Genomic DNA, 22,344 nt, shown 5'->3' on the forward strand with positions numbered 1-22,344 from the left:
AATATATATGCTTTGATGGAATCACTATACATTTTTGCTTCTCTGTTTTTTGTTTTTTGGCTATAAGTGGAATGGTCTTGTTTTTAGATTAACATGAGATTAACTTTATTCTAAAGTGGTAAATATTCAAAATAAATGAAATATAAATTGCTTACTTACAGCCACTGTTTCTTAGGTGCTTGGGTGCTCTTTAAAAAAGCTTAGCAAGACTATTGTATTAATTCTATAAATATGAAATCAGTTGATATAGAAATTAAAATTCTAGTTCCATTACCACAAATCAAGCCTTCCTCTTTTTATTCTTCTTGTCTTTCTTTCTCCCCTGTCTTTCTTTTCTCTATGTCAATAGGAAGAGCATTTTTTTGGCAAGTGTTTTGATGCAATGGAAGTTGATGCATTCAACTCCTCACACCCTGTGTCCACACCTGTGGCGAATCCTGCACAGATTCGGGAGATGTTTGATGATGTTTCTTATGAAAAGGTAAAAGCAGATTGCAGAGAAGTTTGGGCACTAAACCCATTAGTAGTTGGATAAAAGGGTTATAGCTCAGGTATAGGATAGGAGCAACCCAGATTTGATGGTTTTGGTCCTGACTATGCTAGCTGATGTGAGCTCTTTCAGGTTGAACTTGTAGTTTGGCCCATAATCCTAAAGATTAGATTCTGGTCAATTTTTACTGTTTCTATGGTTGAAATTTTTCAAAAACTAAATGCAGCTGCATTGAAATGTATAAACTATAGATAACAATTATTTTTCTTATCTTTTCAGGGGGCTTGCATTCTGAATATGCTAAGAGATTATCTGAGCGCAGATACATTTAAAAGAGGAATTGTGCAGTATCTCCAGAAGTATAGTTATAAAAACACAAAAAATGAGGACCTTTGGAATAGCATGGCAAGTGTGAGTAGTGCTAGAGAGCTGCCTTGTTTTATTTTGTTTTTCCTGTATTGTGGTACTCCTTCACAAAGAACCAAAGTGCTTTCTACAGAAATGAGAGTGTTTTATTTTTGGTTTTAGATTTGCCCCACAGATGACACACAAACAATGGATGGCTTCTGCTCTAGAAGCCATCACTCAGCACCAACCTCAGTAAGTCTCTCTGTCTGTACCTGTCCACCCATGCATGTTCTTCTCCATATTCTTTAAGGGGTATCTCTGTGCCAAACTTTTTGAGGTCCTCAGTTAAATCACTCTCATTCAACTTAAATCATTTAAACCAAACCAGGCTACCAGCCTTTTACAAATTTTCCTAAGAATTGTCTATGTAAGAGGGTGTCACAACCTTGGTGACTTCTCACAGACACTCATTCCTTTCACTCCTAACTCCATAAAACAGTGGAGTTAGGAAAAGTTTCAGTGGTGGGCTGTGTAGATGAATTTCTAAATGGTCTTATTAGATTAAAAAACACAGAGCCAGATATAGGGGTGAAAGCCTTAGAGAGATCAGGGAAATAGAGAAAGCCACAGCTAACCTTATTTCACCAACTCAGCAGCTTCTAAATGCAAGTTACTCCTCTGTCTACCCATGCCTATATGACTTGCTGTTCTGCCATCTGATTTGCTCTCTCTGTTCAGTTATATCACTTCCTCTTCATGCCCAGCTCTTGTCACTTCCTATCTGTCTGTACAGACCTCCAGATCTCCATGGTTAACTAGTGTTGGAATTATGGCAAGTGCCACCACACCTGGCTCTGTTTCCAGTGTGGCCTCGAACACACAGAGATCCTGCCTGCTAAATGATAGGATTAAAGGCATGTGCTACCACTGCCTGACTCTTTGTTTACTTATAATGCCTGGCCTTTTTCCTCTGATCTCCAGGAAATCTTTATTTATTAAAGTACAAATAAAATATTACCACAGGCCTGGGATTAGATTCTATCAGTAAAGAAGGTGTCAGTCATTTCCAGAGCACTGCATTTGAAAAAAATCACACAATGGCAGAGAAAACTCTTGGACACTTACTATGCATCAGGCTCATGCTAAACAATTAGGCATATAATCTTTATTCCTCTCAACAGACCCATGAGCCAAGTGCTATTACTATCCAGGTCTTTAAATGTGGTAATGGGAATGGGAGATCTAAGAGTATATGGTGGTAACTTGCATGAATTCCATTTTACCTCATGTTTTCAACTGTTCAGCAATCTAGGATTCATACCAGCTGAGCCACAAAATAATCTGACTTTGTTTAATCTGGATTTGTGGAATATTTTCATAGAAAGCTATGGATGACTAGAAATTCAACCAAATTTATTTACCATATTTTTATTTCCTTGGCTTTTTTGCTTTCAGAGATAGAATTATTAATAGTTTCTAGTTAATACAATAGAATATTTTATCCTTTATCTTTTCTTAAAAGCTTTTTTAGTGCCAAGGAATATATCTTTTGTACTTCCACCTGCTGGTCAAGTACAGGCCATCTCAGAGCTATCGCTTTAGAAGCACAGCCCATTCACTGAATAGTTTTCCTACCTTGGTTGTCCAAGAGCCAGCACAGTCATGCTGGTGTTGAAAACCTTGCTGTCCCCTTACCCGCTTCTCTCATTCTTTTGCTCATATGCCAGCTTCCTGTCTGATGAATATGCCTGGTCATTAGCTGTGCCAAACAGGGCCAACGATACTACCAGTCAAGACACATAGGTTTAGAGGAGATGATGAAAAGGTAGACAGTCTCAATGTCTGGGGATAGGAGGGAAGGGCACCTAGGAAAGGAAGCTGAAGAACAGAGGAGACTGGAAGTAGCTAGTGGGTCTGGGAGCACAACCTTTCCTCTTCTTCTCAGAGTAGGATCTCAGATGATGCATTCGCCCCCCCCCCCTTTGTCTATAAACCAGCACTGGCTTCAGGAAGGTGTAGATGTGAAGACCATGATGAACACGTGGACACTGCAGAAGGGCTTTCCCCTGATAACCATCACTGTAAGAGGGCGGAATGTGCACATGAAGCAAGAACACTATATGAAGGGTTCTGAAAGCATCTCAGAGACTGGGTAATGTTCACAGGGGGTGTCTCCTCCTTGGTGGGATAAAGTCTTCCTTTTGAAGTCCTGCCCTCACCCCTGTCCTTAGAATGTTTCAGCTATGAATCTGTGTGTCCCACTTAGATAACCTATACCCCTACCTTCCCAAAAGGATTAAAGGGGCTTTGAATGTCTGTAAAGCTGGCAATCTATCATTATATCATTATTTTTACAATCTCCTGTTTAGTAGGTTAATAGGATGTCATTTCTAGTTGCTGGCTTGAAATCAGCTCTGATCTAAGTAAGTAGCTGCTGCTAAGTTGCAGTGGTGCCTGGCATTAGTTGGAGTTGACAAAAGAATTTATGTGATTTCCAGGAATTATGAGACAATTCTCTTCTTTAGAATTCTGAGTTACATCCTGGAGTATTATTAGAAATGACATGTTGCTACTTATAAGGTATTTGCTATATCTTGAACTAATTTCAATTAGAACATTACAAAAGTAGTGAAAAGAATTTCTACATATACTTTACACAGATGTGTTAATTCTATCACGCTTGATTTATGATTCTTTGTATACATAAAAAGAAAGCATTATATAATATATAACTTACATGTGTGTAGGCAATATGAATGCAATAGCATATGTAACATATTACATATATTATATATACATCAAGATATATAGAGAAATTATATTTTTAAGAAAATAAAAACATTCACTTATGTAATCATAGCACAATTAGGAAATAAACTTAATACAATACCATAATTTAATCTATAATGCCTATTCAGTTTTTCAAGTTGTCTTAAAATGTCCTCATATCAAAATAGAAAAATTTTACTCCCAAATTTAGTATATTTCATATTTTATTGCCACATAATTTTGGTTTCACTTTTTTGTAGCAATTTTCCAGTCCTTGTGCCCCTTGACACTTTTTATTTTTCTAGTTCAAGGGAGTTACTTTACTAGAATTTTCTTCAATTCTATTTTCTTCTACTGTTTCTTCTTGATCAGATTCAGGTTGTTTGGAGAAACTCCACAGAAGAGAAGTGACATGTATCTTTTTGGTACATGATTAAGGAGGGACATGATGACAATTTGTGCCATTACTAGTGATCATTATTTGAGGTTAGGCTTTGGGCTGCTAGTCATTAGTTACTTGAGCCTGCTTTTCTCTTCACATTAGAGTCCGAGAAGGAGGAATAGTAGCTGAGCTGGAAGGCAGCCAGCTACTTGGTCTTGGCATAACTTTCTCAATGCCACCGTTTTAAACTGGCACCTGATGGGTAGATGTCTTAAAAGCTGCTCATTGAGTGAATACAAACAATGAGCAATGCATACTTGCTTTCTTTTAGGTATCTGTGGCATGTTCCCCTGACATTCATTACCAGCAGATCAGACTCAGTCCAGAGGTTTTTGCTGAAGACAAAGACAGGTAATTTGTCACAGAAATAATTAGGTTAATTCAAGTAAGAAGTATAGAAGTGGGTAGAAATTAGCTACTAAACTTCTTTAGGTATTGATTTTGGCTAAAAGAAAAGGGAATAGGTGAGAATTCTTGCTAGACTTGCAAGGTGGCTCATTGGTAGAGTGCTTATCTTATAAATGTGAGGACTTGAATTTGATCTTCAGCACTTACACTAAAAGAGAAGGTGAGCGTTACAATACATGCTTGTAACCCCAGTGCTGGGAAGGTGCAGACAGTAGATCCTGGCTGTCAAGTCCAAGGCCAGTGAGTGTTCCTATTGCATCTCTTTTCCTGACAAAATGTACAGAATCTGAGGAACAGCCAGTGTCATTCTCTAAAAAGAATAGATTAGCAATGAAAATTCTCATTATTTTGTTAACAATACTGGGAAATATTTGTTGGTCAGAAATGTGGTTGCATCATTTCTATAAATATCACAGAATCTGTGTTTAATGCTACCATTGACATTTGTCTACTGGGTGGCTATTATTTGATTCTACAAGAAATAAATGAACTCCGTTTGTTTAGTATTAGAGTTTTCCCCAATCTCCTTGTATAACCTCAGATCAGAAAAGCATCTATCCATCCAGAGAATAAATGGTTCTGAGACTTAGCCTATTTGCTCTAGATGTGCTCATCCTCCCAGAAGCAGTGGAATGGATCAAATTTAATGTGGGAATGAATGGCTATTACATTGTTCATTACGAGGATAATGGATGGGATTCTCTGAGTGGCCTTTTAAAAGCAGCACACACAACGATCAGCAGTAATGACCGGGCAAGTCTCATCAACAACGCATTTCAGCTCGTCAGGTAATGCAAGCTGCATCAATTTGTAGTTTATTACTGAAAGCAGCTGTTACTGTTCAGATACTTGATTTCAATCAAAAAGTGATTGGTTGATTGATTGATTGATTGATTGATAATGAGACTTTGAAAGGCATCCCCTCCCCCACTTTCTTCTAACAGTGCAACATAGCTTTAGCCTGAAACTTAATCTTCTTCTTTAACTGTTAGTTGATGTAAAAAACAGAATCTGTATTTTAATCTTTCTTATTAATAATTGAAATCAGGCTAAGGCAATGGCAGGAAACCTTGAGATAGTATCTTGGTGAGCCTCTTGCCTATTTCTACAGCTTTGTCTTGCAACTTTCTGACTGTGTGTAGGGATGGGGTTTCTCTTTAAGCCTCTTGAAGCCTTTGTGTGAGACTAATTAATGCAGGTACAATTGTTCACATTTCATGTACTGTCAAAATATAGATTTCTCTTTTAAAGATAATGAATTGCACTGCATCTTTAGGGACTATAGTTTATATAATTTGGCCCTATCAAATGATCTTTGACTAATTGAGGCTAGAGTGAACATTACTTATTCTTCCTTGTTTTATAAAGGGGAAAGGAAGTATTTTCTGAGCTGAAAACACAAATGCCTTCATTATTTAGGTAGTGATGAAGTTCTAAGGGAGCCAGCTGGGTGGGATGAGACAGCTCTGTAATTCTCAGATCTGCTATCTCTCTACTCTGAATGTAGAATCTTTCCTTCTGGTTCTCTTATTACTACATTGAGCCTCCCAAGGTGAAAAAAGCAGAGAGAAATAAAGGTTGATTAACCAGTTGCTTTTTCCTGTACCCAAGTTTTTTTGCATGGCCTACTGAAACTGGAAGTCTGATAGCCAGTGTATTTTGTGAACAGAGAAAATTCATTTATGACAGGGATTCTTATTTTTTCTAAGCAGCAATCTCATTGGCCTGGATCCCTGAGCATCTTGGATCGAAGTTCTTAGCTTAGTCTGAAAGCTCAGCACACAGTTTGGTGTATTCTGTGTGACAGACACTAACATGCATCATTTCATCTTAGCCACAAGCTAGACTTTATAGTTATGAATCTTCTCCCCCAATGTCATCTTGTGTGCATCAGAAATTATTTCAATGCAAAAATTCATTATTTATAAATGATTGCTGCTTTTCTAGAAGATTATTGCAATATATGTTGAAGCAAAAAGATTATCTATAAACCTGTAACCATGTTGTCTCTTGCTCAGCATTGGAAAGTTATCGATTGAAAAAGCCCTGGATTTAACTCTGTACTTGAAAGATGAAACAGAAATTATGCCTGTATTCCAAGGTCTGAATGAACTGATACCTATGTATAAGTTAATGGAGAAAAGAGATATGAGTGAGGTGGAAACTCAATTCAAGGTAAAACCTAAGATCAATCAAATAGCTATAGTATAACTGCATTTTTCTTGTGAATAAAAAGTGTGCTTATTATTCTATTTATTTGAATGTATATACACCTACAAATACACATATATGTCCCCTTATACATTAAGGAAAAGCAAAAATTCAGTTTGGATTGACTGAAGCAAAGGTTAGGCTTTTGATACTAAATAGGAACAGTGGTGTTAGATTCTGTACTTTTTTCCCCTACAAATATTTTATTTCACTTGACTTATCTGCTATAATTTCTATTTTTTTTCCCTATTTTCCAGGATTCTAAGTGGCACTTGAAGAAGAAATCCAAAATTGCTATTTTTGAGCAAATGTGACCATTTGTACACTTTGCTCATAAAATTTAGTCTGTTCATCCTAATTTACATATATGGGAAAAAGTAGATGGAATACCTTTAGAAAAGATTACTGTGATAATGTTAAAATAATTTTTTTATTTTTTGTTCCTTTTATAACTGAATTAAATAGAGATGCAAACTTTTAAAGAAGTGGGGTTGAGCATTAAGGAATAGTTCCATTTGAATTTTTTTTCTTGTAAGGGGACCACTCACTCAACATTATTAAAATACATTCAATATGTGTTTGTGATTTTCTTATCACCAGGAGAACTAGGCTGTGTGACTATGAAATGCTGTGCAGGACTCATATTGTCACTGTTCCTGTTGTGCTCCTCAGGCCTTCCTCCTCAGGCTGCTGAAGGACCTTATTGATAAGCAGACATGGACAGACGAGGGCTCTGTCTCAGAGAGGATGCTCAGGAGCCAGCTCCTCCTCCTTGCTTGTGTGCGCAAGTATAAGCCCTGTGTGCAGAGGGCAGAGGGCTATTTCAGAGAGTGGAAGGCATCCAATGGAAACATGAGGTCAGTTCACACTGAACATGCAGTCTATTGATGTAAAGAGTATCCTTCCTGTTCCCCATATTGGCACTAACCACAGGGAGAGGATGGATAGATAAGTCTTCCCTATTTCATGTTTTTGGAAAATAAATTGCCTTTTAAAATTTATACATTTCTCAACTTTCTATTTTAAGAAATGCAACAAAGAACATCTGTGCCTAAAAATCAATGTCTAGGGGTGGAGTTAAAACACAATTTCAGTAACTCCTACTTTGTGTAGTGTGTATAAAATGATTGAACTGACATGACCATGGCAGGCTGAAACAGAGGCAATTATATTTTACAGGAATTTATGTGGGGGGACCTTCCCCCACTTTTTCCAGGGTACTCTTGAGGAGAGAGGGATAAGAAACTTGTAGATAGAAATGATAGGCCTAGCAAACGAGAGGAAAGACAGAAATACAGGGTAGCTTCGAGAAGACCTGGGTCAATACCCAAAGGCCCAGAACTTTATTCAAAAGGGCTTTTTATAACAATGCCAAGGGATGAGGCAAAAGACCTCCCCCTGCTAGAAACAGCCAAGTGTAGACCCTTCCAAATACCTGGTACCCAGGCCCATGGCACAGTCATCCTCTTATGCAGCCCTGCTGAGTAAAGCAAGCTCAGATCTCACTAGGAAATCTCTGGGCTCCCACAAGTTGATATCTTCAAAAACTCTGCCCAGAGAATCTAGAAAAATTGTTCATACTGGAAAGATAGGCTCTGCAGTGTCTGCAATCTCCACTCCTGCTAATTTGTTTGTATTTAGAATTTAATGGCATCCAGGAATCATTTTTGGTAACCATTTGGATATTTGCCTTTAAAGGACATGTTTACTAACCATAATGCTATTGAGATTCCTTTTCTTCATGGAATAAATTTTGAATTTCAATTGAATTTCTTTCTCATCATTTAAAAGATAGATGAGTAGGCATTTATGAGTGACATTTATTACTGTATTTCTGAGGCTGCTTAAATCTAGTTTTAGACATTTTCTCTTGCCTCTTTTCATAAAGTGTAACAGAAGGAAACAGTATTCATGTTTTCAGGAATGAACCTGTGAATATGAAACTAGTTCATAACTGCTCCCCATTATGTATTTAAGAGCACTTGCTCTGTCTCAGGACCTTATGTGTTTATTCTTTCCCACAGCCTCCCTATTGATGTGACAATGGCAGTGTTTGCTGTGGGGGCCCAGAACACAGAAGGCTGGGATTTTCTTTATAGTAAATATCAGTCGTCTTTGTCTAGTACGGAGAAAAGCCAAATTGAATTTGCCCTCTGCACAAGCCAAGACCCGGAAAAGCTTCAGTGGTGAGTCATGGTGTGATGTGGCCATGGGAAACTGAATAAAAGAGATCATTTTGGCTCTTGTTCTTGCTCTATTACCCATGAATTATTTATTTTGCTGGAAACACTGTGTAAGTGGGCACACATCTACTAAGGATGCCAAGTAATTAGAACCAAGTTTTGGGAAAATATTTAAGGAGGTGTGTATTGTTTGTCTTTACAGCAATAACATATTTGAAATATTTAGGGATACTTGTAGAAAGTGTTTTGAGGAAATGAGATGCTATATAGGTCTTTTAACACTATATAAATGTTATTAAACACTATATAAATGTTAGCTCTTAATCATGTTGCCATAGTGGGTTTATCAAGACTCTACCAGTTTACCTTTTAGGACTTTATTATTGGCAAACAGATTTTTTTCTTTTAGAAAAGTTATTTTATTGAACATTTTTGTTACTCTTCAATCACTTAATTAATTACTAACATTTCTTTTAATCATTATAGGCTTCTAGACCAAAGTTTTAAGGGAGAGATAATAAAAACCCAGGAATTTCCACATATTCTCATACTCATTGGCAGAAACCCAGTGGGTTATCCATTGGCCTGGAAGTTTCTGAGGGAAAACTGGAATAAACTTGTACAAAAGTAAGTAGTGCCAAAAATTGTGGTAGGACTGCATGCATTCTTTCATCTCCTTCCTCCCATGTGTGCTTAACCTTTGCTATTTATATGAAGGAGTATCTTAGGTTGAAGATAACTTTTCAAATTAAAATATCCCTATGTGATTTACAACATGAGTCCATGCATCTGGATAGTAATGCTTCCCACCCCATCTGTTTCTTCTGGTACTCTTGGGCTTCCTGAAGCCTCCCTCCTCCAAAGTCAGTGTAGCTTTCCCCTAACTCTATCAGCACTGCCTAGAGCTGTCATTTCCTTTATGCTTTTGATCTTTTAATTACTCTTGGTATAGATTACATTTTACAAATAGATTGTTTAAATGCTATAGGATATACAAGACACTTCAAGTGTAAATTGAATGGACACCTTTTGTCATTTTCTAGGTTTGAACTTGGCTCACCGACCATAGCGCACATGGTAACAGGAACAACAGACCAGTTTTCTACCAGAGCTCGCCTTGAAGAGGTAAAGGGGCATGTGTGTGAAAAATTCTTTCTTTTGAACTTAAGTGTCAGTTAGCTATTAGAAAAAAGCAGGAACAAGAGGTTTGGTATTCTGAGAATGAATTTGTCATTTGATGCAATTTTTGAGTTCCAGTGTGTATGCATCTCATGAGACAAGCTTTGCTCTGCAATTAAAAACTTGGACTTTGCCAGATGTTAGGGCAAATGCTTTTAATCCAAGCACTCTAGAGGCAGCAGCAGGCTGTGAGTTAAAGCCAGCCTGGTCTACAAAGCAAATTCCAGTTTAGTCAGGAGTATATAGTGACACCTTGTCTCAAAGCAAAATAAAAAAAAAAACAAAAACCTTCAGCTTAAAAAGAAAACGACTCAACACAATTGGCCCTCACTTAAAGAAGTTAAAAGTGAATCCTAGAGGTGCAGATGGACAGTATTCTGACCACCTATTGTGGAAGAGGCAGAGAGGGTCCAGGTGTTTCTGGATCCAAAGTCATGTTTCTCTTCTCACTTATATTATCATATACTTCTCAAAAGAATTTTAGGCCAGCAGTGGTGGCACACACCTTTAATCCCAGCACTCGGGAGGCATAGGCAGGCGGATCTCTGAGTTCAAGGCCAGCCTGCTCTCCAAAGCGAGTTCTAGGAAAGGCGCAAAGCTACATAGAGAAACCTTGTCTTGAAAAACCAAAAAAAAAAAAAAAAAAAAAAAAAGAATTTTAGGCATCTACAAGGTCCATCTGTAAAATAAATATGAAAGAATAAAAAGCTGCATAGAAGATAGGAGATAACTATGATACTTATTGCAATGACATTTGACAATTATCACAGAGCTTCCTAGTGGTCAGGCAAAAATAAGAAATTGATATGAAACTGTCTAGTCAGAGGGACTAACAGACATATAAATTCTACAAAAGGGGACTTTCTTCCACCCTTCTAAGCAGTGAGGCACATCTGAATTGGGTACTCAGCTGAATCTGTGTGACAGAAGACACAATCTGGGGTCAAGGGGAAGTGTTAAAAGCTGGCTTTGCTAGAGCTTGTGTAGAAGTCCACATTTCAGCCATGACACCACAATGGGCTCAAGGATAAATGAAATGTTTTAGATAATAAGTGAAGTGAAATGATTGATGTCTTATTAAGTTGTTGAGTGCCCAACGTAATGAGGAATCAATCTTGTGTCCTGCAGCAGTAGACTGAGCTGAAGCATAGGATGGGGCAGAGAGAAGGGAATGTCTCCTCTCTCCCCCAGCCACTGGACTTTTAGTAATTTTAGAACAACTCTGCATCATTACTCACTGGAACGTGATCTTTCTAAAAGTCACTCTTTCTCCACCTGCTATTGGTAAACTTGTAACATGGTGTTATGATATGGGTTTTTGAGGACTTAGCTGCCTGGAATTCATAATTAATAAAACATCTTGTACTATACTTCCTCCTTGACTCCAAAAAAATGGATAAGTGCTGTGAAAATTTATGGGTTGTGGAAGGAGACAGGAAATAGTACTATTTTCAGTGCCTTGACAAAGGCAGCTTGTCCATCATATGAGCTTAAGGGTTCAGATACCCAGGGATGCAACAAGAAAAAAAGATATATTTTGAGGAGAGAGTGGTGAAGTCTCTTATTTCTCCAGAACTATGGGTAACTCTATGTAGATTTAATCTGGAGGGAATAAAGCAGGAATTGTGGATTGGAGTAAAAATATTGGCAAGGTTTGGGATCTTACCACCATAACTTACTGAGAGTCCCATTTCTTTATAGTGTTGGCAGTAATAAAGGACAGGCTCCAGAAAATGACTGCATTTATGTCATTGACAATGTTTTACTTGGCAAAGAAGTTACTCTGTACATTGTGCTTTTCAGATATATTGAAAAACTTAAGTCTTTATCTGTGTATATGTAACAGAATCCATATTAAATAGACACACTCTTAACCCTTAATTATGAAATGGTAAACAGTAAAGCTTTTTAAAGTCTGGCAACTGTGAATAAATAAAAGAGCTACAGAATAAAGAACCTGACATCATGTGGCATGAGCTCATTTTGTGTAGCTCAAAGTTAAGTTATACATAATCATATCCAGACCCCTTGGACTTCCTTCAACATGGCGTTCTGGCTCTACTTTTCTTTTAACTGGCTTTAAATAACCATTTGCTTAATGTAACAAAACTAATGTTTTAAAATTCACATTTTCTTCCCAAGGTAAAAGAATTCTTCATGTCCTTGAAAGAAAATGGTTCTCAGCTCCGTTGTGTTCAACAAACCATTGAGACCATTGAGGAAAACATACGATGGATGGATAAGAATTTTGAAAAAATCAGACTATGGCTGCAAAAACAAAAGCTGGAAATATAACAGTTTGTTTCTTACCAAGTTCCTGTGATTTATAATCAACAAAATTTTGTTCAATTTGAGTATTTTCAAACTAAAGATAGTTGTTTTGGCTCCCACTGAAGATATTTTCTTATTTCATTTCTCTTGACCATGTCTGAGAAAAGTTTGTCTTCAGTGTCTGTTGCTGCCATGGGTCTGGCCGACAGTTATGGCCCTGCAGTGTAAACCCAAGTGCCCACTTCCTTGCCACAGAGAAGCCAAGGGGCTTCTTCTCATTTCATACTTCAGCCCTGCAGCTTGCAAACCCCTGTGCCTCCTGTGCCAGACACTCATCCATGTCTCTTCAAGACCGTGGCTAGTGAGACACGTGTGTAGCAAATGCTTGGATCGTTAGCCACACTGGAAAACGGCTGTGCAGCAGCCTTCCTGTTGCTCACTCTAAGTCTCCTGTCCATCCTGTCTTGCTGGCTTCATGTATGGGTGCTGCCTTGCAGCGTCCAGTTAACCAGGCATCTTTGCCCTCTGGGTTTTTACTGATAGATGATTCTAGGACTCTGGAGAGAATGGGTAGAGGCATTTATTTCCCTGTGTTTATGTCTGGCAGGTTTTCACAAGTCTTCCTCCTGAGAGATAGTCTTCTTTTCCACACAGTCTTTTTCTATTTCTTGTCTCTAGTAACTGCTCCTCATCCATTCAGGGCAAGGGACAATCGTGGGAACCTGGTGATACCAGTCGTGGCAATACTGGTCATTTTTACACACTCTACTTAAACCTTTATAAAAAAATGTGCAGCTAGAACCCTCCTCAGATAAGTATAAATATGATAGCCACCTACTTCCTTTGGAACCTCACTCCTAAAAAAATTGAGTGCATTCAATTCTGTATCAGAAATACCCTTCATTTTAAGATACACTGGAGAATCACTGATCCTAAAGTAGGGAGTTGTGTTTTAAATTCCTGAATGACTCATATTGGCACTTATTGCAAATATATTATTGAAGACTCAGTAATAAAGGATAATATGAACAATGCACTTACATTAGTACAAGGAAAGAATGCTTTAAGTCTTACATAAGAATTTTTAGATGAATGGCATGTATTTCAGGATAAATGAATATGACTGATAAGAACAATGTCAAAATAATAATATATACTGTAATATACTATGGAATAGAGATACTGTGGGGCTGGGGTCTCAATTATCATATTTTCATTGCTCTAAAAAAATACCTTAAATCAGCTCAAACGAAAGATTTTTGGCTCAGTGCTTTTAGTCTGTGGTTTGCTGGATCTCTTGTTAACCGGCCTATGGTAAGACATTATGGCAACCATAACAGTTTCCAGGGAAGAATGCTTACCTAATAGTGGCCAGAAAATAGAAGAGCCAGAGAGTAGTCTGGGGACACAGTGTACTTTGTCACAGCATACTCCCACAGACTGGACCTACTTCCTCCAACTATCATCTACCTCCTAATAGCCCATTCAAGTATGAAGTCATAAATGCACTGGTGACTGCAAATAGATTAACCCACTAAAGAGCTGAGCCCTCATGATCCACTCCTCTCTTTTACTATTGCCACCAACTGGGAGCGAAAACTTCAACATGGGAGCCTGCTAGAGGGATACTTCATATCAAAACTACAACGAATGTGTTTACAATTCTATTTTTTTATAGTGACTCCATGTGATGGCTTGAGAATAAAATAAAAATAAATCATTTGTAATTTTTTCCACAGACTACATCTAAAAAAGAACACATAGCCAAGATTTTCATGTAAAATATTTTCCTTTAATTGCATTTTATATCTTGATTAATGAAACACAAATACTGATTTTTGCTTTGGTCACTTACACTTTTGGAAAATCCCACTTTCTAAACAGATAAAATATTATATGTGCAGCAACTTTTTGGTAATAAAATCCATCTGTTCTAAGGAGATAGCTGCAATTGTTTTCTCTTGACTAAATGGATTTAAAAAGTAAAAGGCAAAAAAGAATGAAAAGGACTTCTTTAGTTCCATAACTTATGCAAGTCACTGTGAATTGAGCGTTTGCTCAAGTCTTGAGGATATTCCCAATTAAGAAAACTATTATTGGTACCTTAAGTGTATGTATAATTTTATAGGCACTCTTAAATTTATGTATTTTGTTACATCATTTGAAAATATTCCTATATGTGTATGGATGATTATATACTACAGCCATAGCCTTGGAGGTATATTTGTCAATGTCAAAGGTTTCAACATGTTTTTAGAAACAAAAAGAGCAAACACCTATATTGCCCAGATCCAAGTATCAGACACCAATGGGTTCAAATCTCTCAAGGAGTATATTCTTTTCTTGTTAGTGCCTTGAAAACAGAACAGTACCACCCTTTTTATGAGACTGGGAATTCAACACTTTTGTAGGTAGAATTTGACATCTAAAAGGTGCATGGATGAAAGTACTTTTGGATGCAGTTAACAAGTATCATGTTCATTATGAGTGTTATTACTTTTGCTTAGTCTTACCTGCCCCCAGGAATCACTGGTGATGTTAGTTATGTTTAGTAAAGTTAATTAAAATCCTAATAAAATCTTTGCATTGATGGCAAAGAAGGCTGTGGTCTCTGGAAACAAGAAAATTAAAGTCTGGTTTATATATACCTGACATTTTTTCCAGCATTCAATGCCAGGAAGTATAGATGGAATTGTTTATCAAAATTCCATCAATAATACCAGTGCAGTGCTCAGAAAAATCTGAGATACCATTCAAAGATATTAGGATATCTTAACCTGCTATGATATAGAAGCAGATTTTAAATTTCAGTATATACATATATATATACTGTATGTATATGTGTATGTATGTTATTTTAAAGAAATTAATTTTTGTGTTTGGTAAATTTGACTTCCATAAAACCACATATAGACAGTGGGGCAAATGATTCTAAGCAAATGATTGCAATCTGGGGCTCATGCAGACAATGGAAACCATAGTTTAATATTATGGTAAACCAGTATAGTTTAAGCCACATGAATATTCTAAGAATTCCAACTTCAGTGTTGAAACTTGCTGTGCAGTAGCATCACTAGCCTGTACTTTGCTCTTCTGCTGACTTAATTCAAGTCTCAGTGTGACCTCTCTGACCATGAGTAGAAGTCCTCATTCCTAGTAAAGGAGAAATCAGGTACAAAAGGAGACTAGTGCTCCCTGGTTTGCCCAGGTTATCTATCAGTTTATTACTAGCAGCCCCAAAGGAGTTATGTGCCCAACGTATAATATTTTATACTTGACTCATCAACATTAACCCAAAGATACATCAAATACAGTTCAAAAGCCGAAGAGGAAAAGAGGTAATAAGAAATCAGAATACTGACAAAAGATGAGAGCATTATTTTTCAAATGCTAAAAACATTAAGTGCAAACCAAAACTACTAATGAGATTTATAGGCACTGTATGTATAATGTGCAAAAGTTTGCAAAGGTTTTCTGGTTTTTTTTGTTTTTTGTTTTTTGTTTTTGTTTTTGGTGTTTTAAGAAACTATGAAATATATTTCTTACAAATATAAAGTTTCCTTCTCCCACCTAAAGGCAATTTAAAATCTTTGAAGTTTATCCATACTCAATACAGTAACACAGGTAAACCAGACAAATTCATTTTCTTCTTGCAAAAGAATAACAAACCAATGTTTAAGATGTCAAAAGACGTAACAAATACCACTGTCTAGAAGCCACCCAGAAAAGTTGTCACCAAAGCCGTTGTTCTTCAAAAGTCACCATCCACCAGCTGAAGAATTTCTATTCAGATACCCTGAAAATACAAGTATATATGAATGGGTTATTAATATAAAATCATCACTTAACTGAGAAAAAATGGAGTAGTTCTAGTTGGTATATTTCTACAGGAAATGAAATGGATCATGGTAAAACAGCTGGGCCTGATTTTATCCATATTTTTCTTTTGAAAAATTCCTACTTTAAAATTTCATTTAGATGTGTATGCCACACTGTGCATATGGGAGTCAGGGGGTAACTTTTGTGGACCTACCAGGTGCATCAACAAGGGAACTCGGGTGGTTAGGCTTGGTGCCAAGTACCTTTACCTACTGAGTCACCATGCCAGCCCCATTTCAATTTTTTTAGGCTTTGTTGAGCAAGCAGTTTCATTTTATGACTTGTAGGAAGGCCAGAGCCCATCTATTGAAGGATAGGTCAGAATCAATCATTGTTCTTTCCAAAATTGAGACAAATAAACAAGGTTAAAAAGTTTAAACTGTCTCTATTTCCAAACTCTATCATTTCCACCACTCAGTATGATTGGTATTTCAGATACCAATTAATGCCTTTTTGCTACAAATTGTAATATGTTAATTTGCTTTGCAAGAAAAACCTGTACAAAAACATCTGGATTTCAAAGATTCCACTAGCTTCTGATGTATGATTTTCTTTAAAAATCTTAAAAGTCTGAGTACCTTAAAAGGTTTTGGTTTGTTTGTTTTATTTTTTGTTTTCCAAGACAGGGTTTCTCTGTGTAGCCATGACTGTCCTGGAACTCACTCTGTAGACCAGGCTGGCCTTGAATTTACAGAGATCCACCTGCCTCTGCCTCCTGAGTGCTGGGATTAAAGGTGTGTGCAATCACCACTCAGCTCCTTAAAGAGTTCTTCATCATATAATTCTTTTTTAAATTCTAGTAACACGATAATCCCTTTAGTGCTTTTTGGAGAATGGAATGCTTTGAACTTTGCAACTTGTGTTTCCTGAAAGTAGTCCACAAGTATAAAGTACTCAAGAGATGAACCTCATGTCTCTCCCCATAATGCAGGTTGCCAGAAGGGACAGTTATTGCTACCTACCATGAAATCTCAACTTACCAAATGTTTAGCTTTCCTTTTCGTCAGCCTTTGGATTGGACACTTCTGTCTTCTAAGGGGGAAGCAAAGCTAGAGTCAGTGCTTTCATTTCTAAATCAGTGCTCAACCCTGCTTCACCAGGAAAGTTTAATGAGAAAATGGGCTCCTAGGGACTAAACAAACAGAAGATAAAGGGGTGGGGTGAGAGGTGGGGGGATAAAAGAGCCTCGTCTATGCTTTTCTTCATCTGACACAGCCTGTCCTTTCACTCTATTTTTAAGTTATAAGCTATAAGTAGTCTTAACTAACCCTAAATTTTCCACTTTAAACTTATGTTTTTATTGGCCACTATAAGAAAACTTTAAAATGTTTCTGGAACTAAAAGGTCAGCATCTCACCATCCCACAATGACCCCATCCTCTTCTGCACTGGGAAGGGGCCAACTGACTCATTTCCACTGTGTGGAGCCATTACAATTTCTATTTTCTGTAAATGGGTTGATCAGGCCCCTTTATAATTATAATTAAATGATAAGAGATTAATAATTTAACCTATTTGAGAAACAATGTTCTTGCATCCTGTGATAAAATCAATTACATGAAGATTTCATTAGCTTGTTCTTAAGAAGTACTGATTCAATCAATGAAAAAAGAGGCCATGAATTTGAAAAAGAGCAAGGAGGGATAATATATCAGAGTTTGGAGTAAGGAAAGAGAAGGGGGAAATCATTTAATTATATTATAACCTCAAAGAGAAAAGAAAAAAAAACCAAAGTGTTGATGCAACTAAACCATGAAGGTCTAGTTTAATTTCTCCTGGTCAGAGGATTGTAGTTAAAGTTATACATGAAATTGGAAGGAACGTAAAAATTCTTTGAGTAATTATCCATTCCTGACTCCAGCTTGAGGGATTTTAGTGATAGGAAGTGTCCAACTATTGTGCTACATATGCCCAGTTCTCAACACTTAGTTTGAACCTGTAACTTCCACCCATTGGTTTTCATTCTACTTTGCACAACATGGAAAGTTATGTACTGCTACATGAATTGGATATTGAATGCCCCTCAAAGAGCCATGAGTAAAATTCTTGGCCTCAGGCAGGAACTACCAGGGGTGTTATAGACTTTTACAAGGCAAGGCCTTATCTGATGTCCTTAGGCCATTGGTGGTATGCCCTAATCTCTCTCAGAGTTGTGGTATCCCATTCTCTTCTGTGTTTCCTGACTTAAGAGGTGAGCAGTTTGCCCCCCAACAGACTCCTGTTATAAAGCACTGCCCCAGCCAGGGGAACCAAGCAATAGGACAATCGATCATAAGATGGAGCCCCTAAATTGATCAGAATCAATCTTTTCTCCTTGTAACTTAATTATCTCAAGTATAAGTGACAAAATGCTGGTCATTATATGAGTTGTCTCATTATTTACTAATCTCCCTCACAAATACTGTGCAACTAATCCATTGGACTGTGAAAACTCTAATATCTTTCCTAACTTTACAAATTACCTTCTGTCCTAGTTAGAATTTGGTCAATTTAACATTGCCTAGAGGCACTGGGATTGGAAGGGATTCTCAGTTGAGAGATTGTTCAGTTCAGCCTGGTCTGTGGGCATGTCTGTGTAAGACTGTCTTGACTGGTAATTGATGTAAAAGGGCTGAGCCCACTGTGAGCGACATTAGTCCCTGGGCAAGTGGGCCTGGCTTGTATAAGAAAACTGGCTCAGCATGGGTCTGTGAGAGAGCTAGCAAGCAGCATTATTTCCATGGTTTCTCAATGATTGAATGTGATCTGAAGTGTGAGCCAAATAAACCCTTTCCTCCAGTAAGGTACTTTTAGTCAGGGTGTTTTATTATTGCATCAGAAGTCAAACTAGAATAAATTCCCTGTTCTAAAATCTATGTAAGCCACATGCTCTGGTGATACTGTAATAAAAGCAAGAACCACATGCCACTTGAATTGTGTGAATGACACATTTATATTTTCAAAGCACCGGTTACTTAAAAACATTATATATGCACATGTGTTCCTATCTTTAAAGCTTCAACTTAAATAGCTTTTAAAAACTTTTTTTTAAATTTTATGTGTACTGGTATTTTGCCTGCATGTATATCTGTGCACCACGTGTATGCTTTGTGCCCCAAAGGCTGGAAGAGGGCATTCTATCACCTGGAACAGGAGTTCCAGATGGCTGTAAGCCACATGTGGGTGTTGGGAACCAAATCCAGATCCCCGAAAGAGCAGTCAGTACTTTTAACAGCTCAGCCATTGCTCCAGCCCCCACGAGATGCATTTTATTTATTTATTTATATACATATGTATTTATTTATTTTAGTAAAGCATGCAAGGAGGTAGCTATTGGTTAAAAGACTTTAGCTCTAAATAGCTTACAATAACTAACTAAATCACTAACAAGTAAATCTTACTTCCTTGCAATTGATAAACTAATACTGATATGTTTATGGCCATGTTTACCTTGGAGGAATCCTTTGTTTTCACTCCATTCTTGGGTGCTTTGGAACTTGAACCCATCTTCTTGCTCTTCTCCTATAGCAATGGAAATGTAATGAGGCTAGTATCATCATCAATCCATGGAGACATTGGTCATCAGATGAATCCAGACACTCTTGTTAAACAGCCTGCACATTCCCAATTTAACTGAATAAAAATGGGTAGCTTGGTACTGATTTTTAAAATAATAGTGAATATACTCATATTTTAGTCTGTACATATGTTTTGCTCCCATTAGTTAATAAAGCTGGTTTGGCCTATGGCAAGGCAGGATAGAGGAAGGTAGGAAATAGAAGCAGAAATACAGGAGAAGGGCAGAGTTGGGGAGATGCCAGCAAGTCACCCAATATGCAAGATGTGAAAGTATTGGTAAGCCACTGGCTACATGGTGATATATAGAATAATAGAAAGATATAAGAGCTAGTTAGCAATAAGCCTGAGCTACTGGCTGAGCATTTATAAATAATATTAGCCTCCAACTCAATTATTTAAGAAGTGGCTGCTGGGTATTTGGGAACAGGCAGGCAGGAGAGAAACTTCCACCTATAAAAGGCTACAAATAAGAAAACTGTGGTTCACACTGGTGTTTAATACATCTCATCATGTCATGTGAACCCCAAATATATACCTACAATTTTATTTTAGAAAACCAGAGGTTAAAAAAAAAATTCAGAGCTTTTCTTTACTTGGGCTGACTTTTATGTGCCATGGAGGAAAGCAAAAACCAAAACCCAAACTCCTGCTTTCAGCCTTAGCAGAGAAATGAATCTAACAATAAGAACTGTTACAAGCTGTCTAGACTGCATGAAAACAAAAGGAAAGAATGGGTTGGAACCAAGTGGAGAGAAAACAGGAGAGGAGGGAAAAGTAATGGGAAAATAAAGTGAGACAAGAGAATAAAGAGGAAAGGAGACAGAAACATCAAGTAAGCATTTCTAGAAGAAAGAAGCAGGAGGCTGAAGGAGTCTGTCAATTAAATCACTTGGTATGGAGGGCATGATCATGTGTTGTGTTTAAAAGCAGCTAAAACAACAGCAAACAGACGGCAACATCCACCCTTTTGTGTGATTTCAGACATGTGCTATATAGGTTAAGTGAACCTCAACTGCTGAATTACACATTTGTTTTCATTTATTTTACTAACATATTAATGGAACAAAACAATGGGTTTAGTTTTTTTATTCAATTCAAATTACATGTTTTGAGCACGTATTAAATATTAGCACTCTGCTAATCTGAGCACAGAAATCAAAGATCCAACTATAGATGCAGTACCCAGCTCAATGGGAAATAGGTAGCTGGTGACAGGTGACCACATGAAGGGAGACTGTGCAAAGGCTGCCAGGATGGCCTAAGAGGAGACAAAAACCAGAAATGGCCCTGCAGAGCCTGAGTCAGCCAGCTGCACCAAGAGGGACAGGAGGAAATTCCAAAGAACAAATGAGTGGAAGACAGTCTAGGGGGTCAAAGACTGTCATGAAAATTGAGCACAGACCGACCTACTGTCACTCACAAAACCATGTAACAAACAAAAATGATGGCTTTGGAAGCTTTAGGCCACAGGCAGAAACTTGATGGAATTCTGTTAAATTATGTGTAATAAACGAAGCATGAGAACAATTTTGTAAAAATTGACAAAGACAAGGAAATATGACAATAATGCTGTGGGCAGTAGAATTATAACTTTCCTTTAAGGTTCTCTATAACATTATTCTATTCATTCTACACTATAAAAATTGTATAGATGTATACATACATGCTCATGTGTATTTCAAAGAAATAAGTATGAAAAAGCAGAGTACCTTTGCTGTATTCTGTGAGGTCTCTGTAGTTGAGGGGCAGCTATTCAAATCTTCTGAGAGGGCATCAATGGGGTCCTGGTCATGATCAGGCTTCTAAGATGTTAGTAGAAACACAAGGGGATTGCCATAGAGCAACATCTCACATACTTAACAGTAAAATATGTTTAAGAAGAAAAGCTCACTGGCATTTATTTTCCTAAAAATACTAAACTATGTAAAGGAGACAAAAAGCATGAAAACCTGAGCATTCAGTCTCATGTATCCTGAGCCAACCTCAAATTCACTATGTAACCATGAACCTGGTATTTTTCTGTTTCCCTTACCAAGTGTTGGGATTATAGGCATGTAACACGATGCTTGGTTCATTTTATACTCTTTACTACAAGTTTTCTTACTCAGAAATCTGGTGCTATTTTTAAGAGACTCTTGCAAGAAATAAATTAGAGTTAGTAATATATAGGTTTATCTGCACACATTGACACAGGACAAAAATACTTAACAAATTTTAGTTTCTTTAAAATTTAAAAGAAGGCTACATCTATACTAAAAAGAATGAAAGTATATATCATAGTATTTACCTTTGATTTCTTTGTAGGTGGCTTCTCTGGTTTGCCCTTAAAAACAAGTTAGAGTTTCGTTTAACCACATTATCTCTGTATAGGCTCACTCAGTTCAAAGACAGTATTTTTAGAATATATTATTCAAGGACTATACAGAATTGATAAACTTGGCACCTAACCCAGATCTTCATTTTCACAGGCATTTCAATAGTAACAGGGGTACAAGGATTTGATTCTGGAAGTGACGCAGAGACTATGTAGAAATTTTCTGTGACTAGATATTAAGATTTATATCCACTTAAAATATTACCAATGATACTTTGAGTTTTTTTTTCTTT

General features: G+C 37.1%; 2 protein-coding genes across 26 annotated transcripts in view; one reads left to right on the forward strand and one right to left on the reverse strand.

The window, feature by feature from the left end:
- Erap1 (endoplasmic reticulum aminopeptidase 1) overlaps window positions 1–14,241 on the forward strand; it is a 35,056-nt gene extending 20,815 nt beyond the window's left edge. For 3 of the 5 annotated variants that reach the window (XM_006979356.4, XM_076551965.1, XM_006979355.4), the window contains exons 8-19: window positions 350–481; window positions 770–901; window positions 1,019–1,090; window positions 2,836–2,990; window positions 4,321–4,400; window positions 5,062–5,245; window positions 6,476–6,632; window positions 7,341–7,525; window positions 8,693–8,854; window positions 9,338–9,478; window positions 9,895–9,976; window positions 12,173–14,241. In XM_006979356.4, the coding sequence (XP_006979418.1) occupies window positions 350–481; window positions 770–901; window positions 1,019–1,090; window positions 2,836–2,990; window positions 4,321–4,400; window positions 5,062–5,245; window positions 6,476–6,632; window positions 7,341–7,525; window positions 8,693–8,854; window positions 9,338–9,478; window positions 9,895–9,976; window positions 12,173–12,325 (1,635 nt within the window). In that variant the 3' untranslated portion in view covers window positions 12,326–14,241. The remainder of the gene's footprint in view (window positions 1–349; window positions 482–769; window positions 902–1,018; window positions 1,091–2,835; window positions 2,991–4,320; window positions 4,401–5,061; window positions 5,246–6,475; window positions 6,633–7,340; window positions 7,526–8,692; window positions 8,855–9,337; window positions 9,479–9,894; window positions 9,977–12,172) is intronic. The other 2 variants (XM_076551966.1, XM_015998047.3) reach the window with 1 other exon arrangement.
- A 1,246-nt stretch (window positions 14,242–15,487) lies between these two features.
- The window catches only part of Cast (calpastatin), a 109,863-nt gene continuing 103,006 nt past the window's right edge, over window positions 15,488–22,344 (reverse strand). For 17 of the 21 annotated variants that reach the window (XM_006979358.4, XM_006979360.4, XM_076551972.1 and 14 more), the window contains 5 exons: window positions 22,025–22,060; window positions 21,447–21,539; window positions 19,609–19,680; window positions 17,161–17,212; window positions 15,488–16,097 (listed from right to left, as the gene is read on the reverse strand). In XM_006979358.4, the coding sequence (XP_006979420.1) occupies window positions 17,168–17,212; window positions 19,609–19,680; window positions 21,447–21,539; window positions 22,025–22,060 (246 nt within the window). In that variant the 3' untranslated portion in view covers window positions 15,488–16,097; window positions 17,161–17,167. The remainder of the gene's footprint in view (window positions 16,098–17,160; window positions 17,213–19,608; window positions 19,681–21,446; window positions 21,540–22,024; window positions 22,061–22,344) is intronic. The other 4 variants (XM_076551969.1, XM_015998048.3, XM_076551973.1 and 1 more) reach the window with 1 other exon arrangement.

This window comes from Peromyscus maniculatus, chromosome 15 (assembly GCF_049852395.1).
Source record: "Peromyscus maniculatus bairdii isolate BWxNUB_F1_BW_parent chromosome 15, HU_Pman_BW_mat_3.1, whole genome shotgun sequence".
Classification (NCBI taxonomy): domain Eukaryota; kingdom Metazoa; phylum Chordata; class Mammalia; order Rodentia; family Cricetidae; genus Peromyscus; species Peromyscus maniculatus.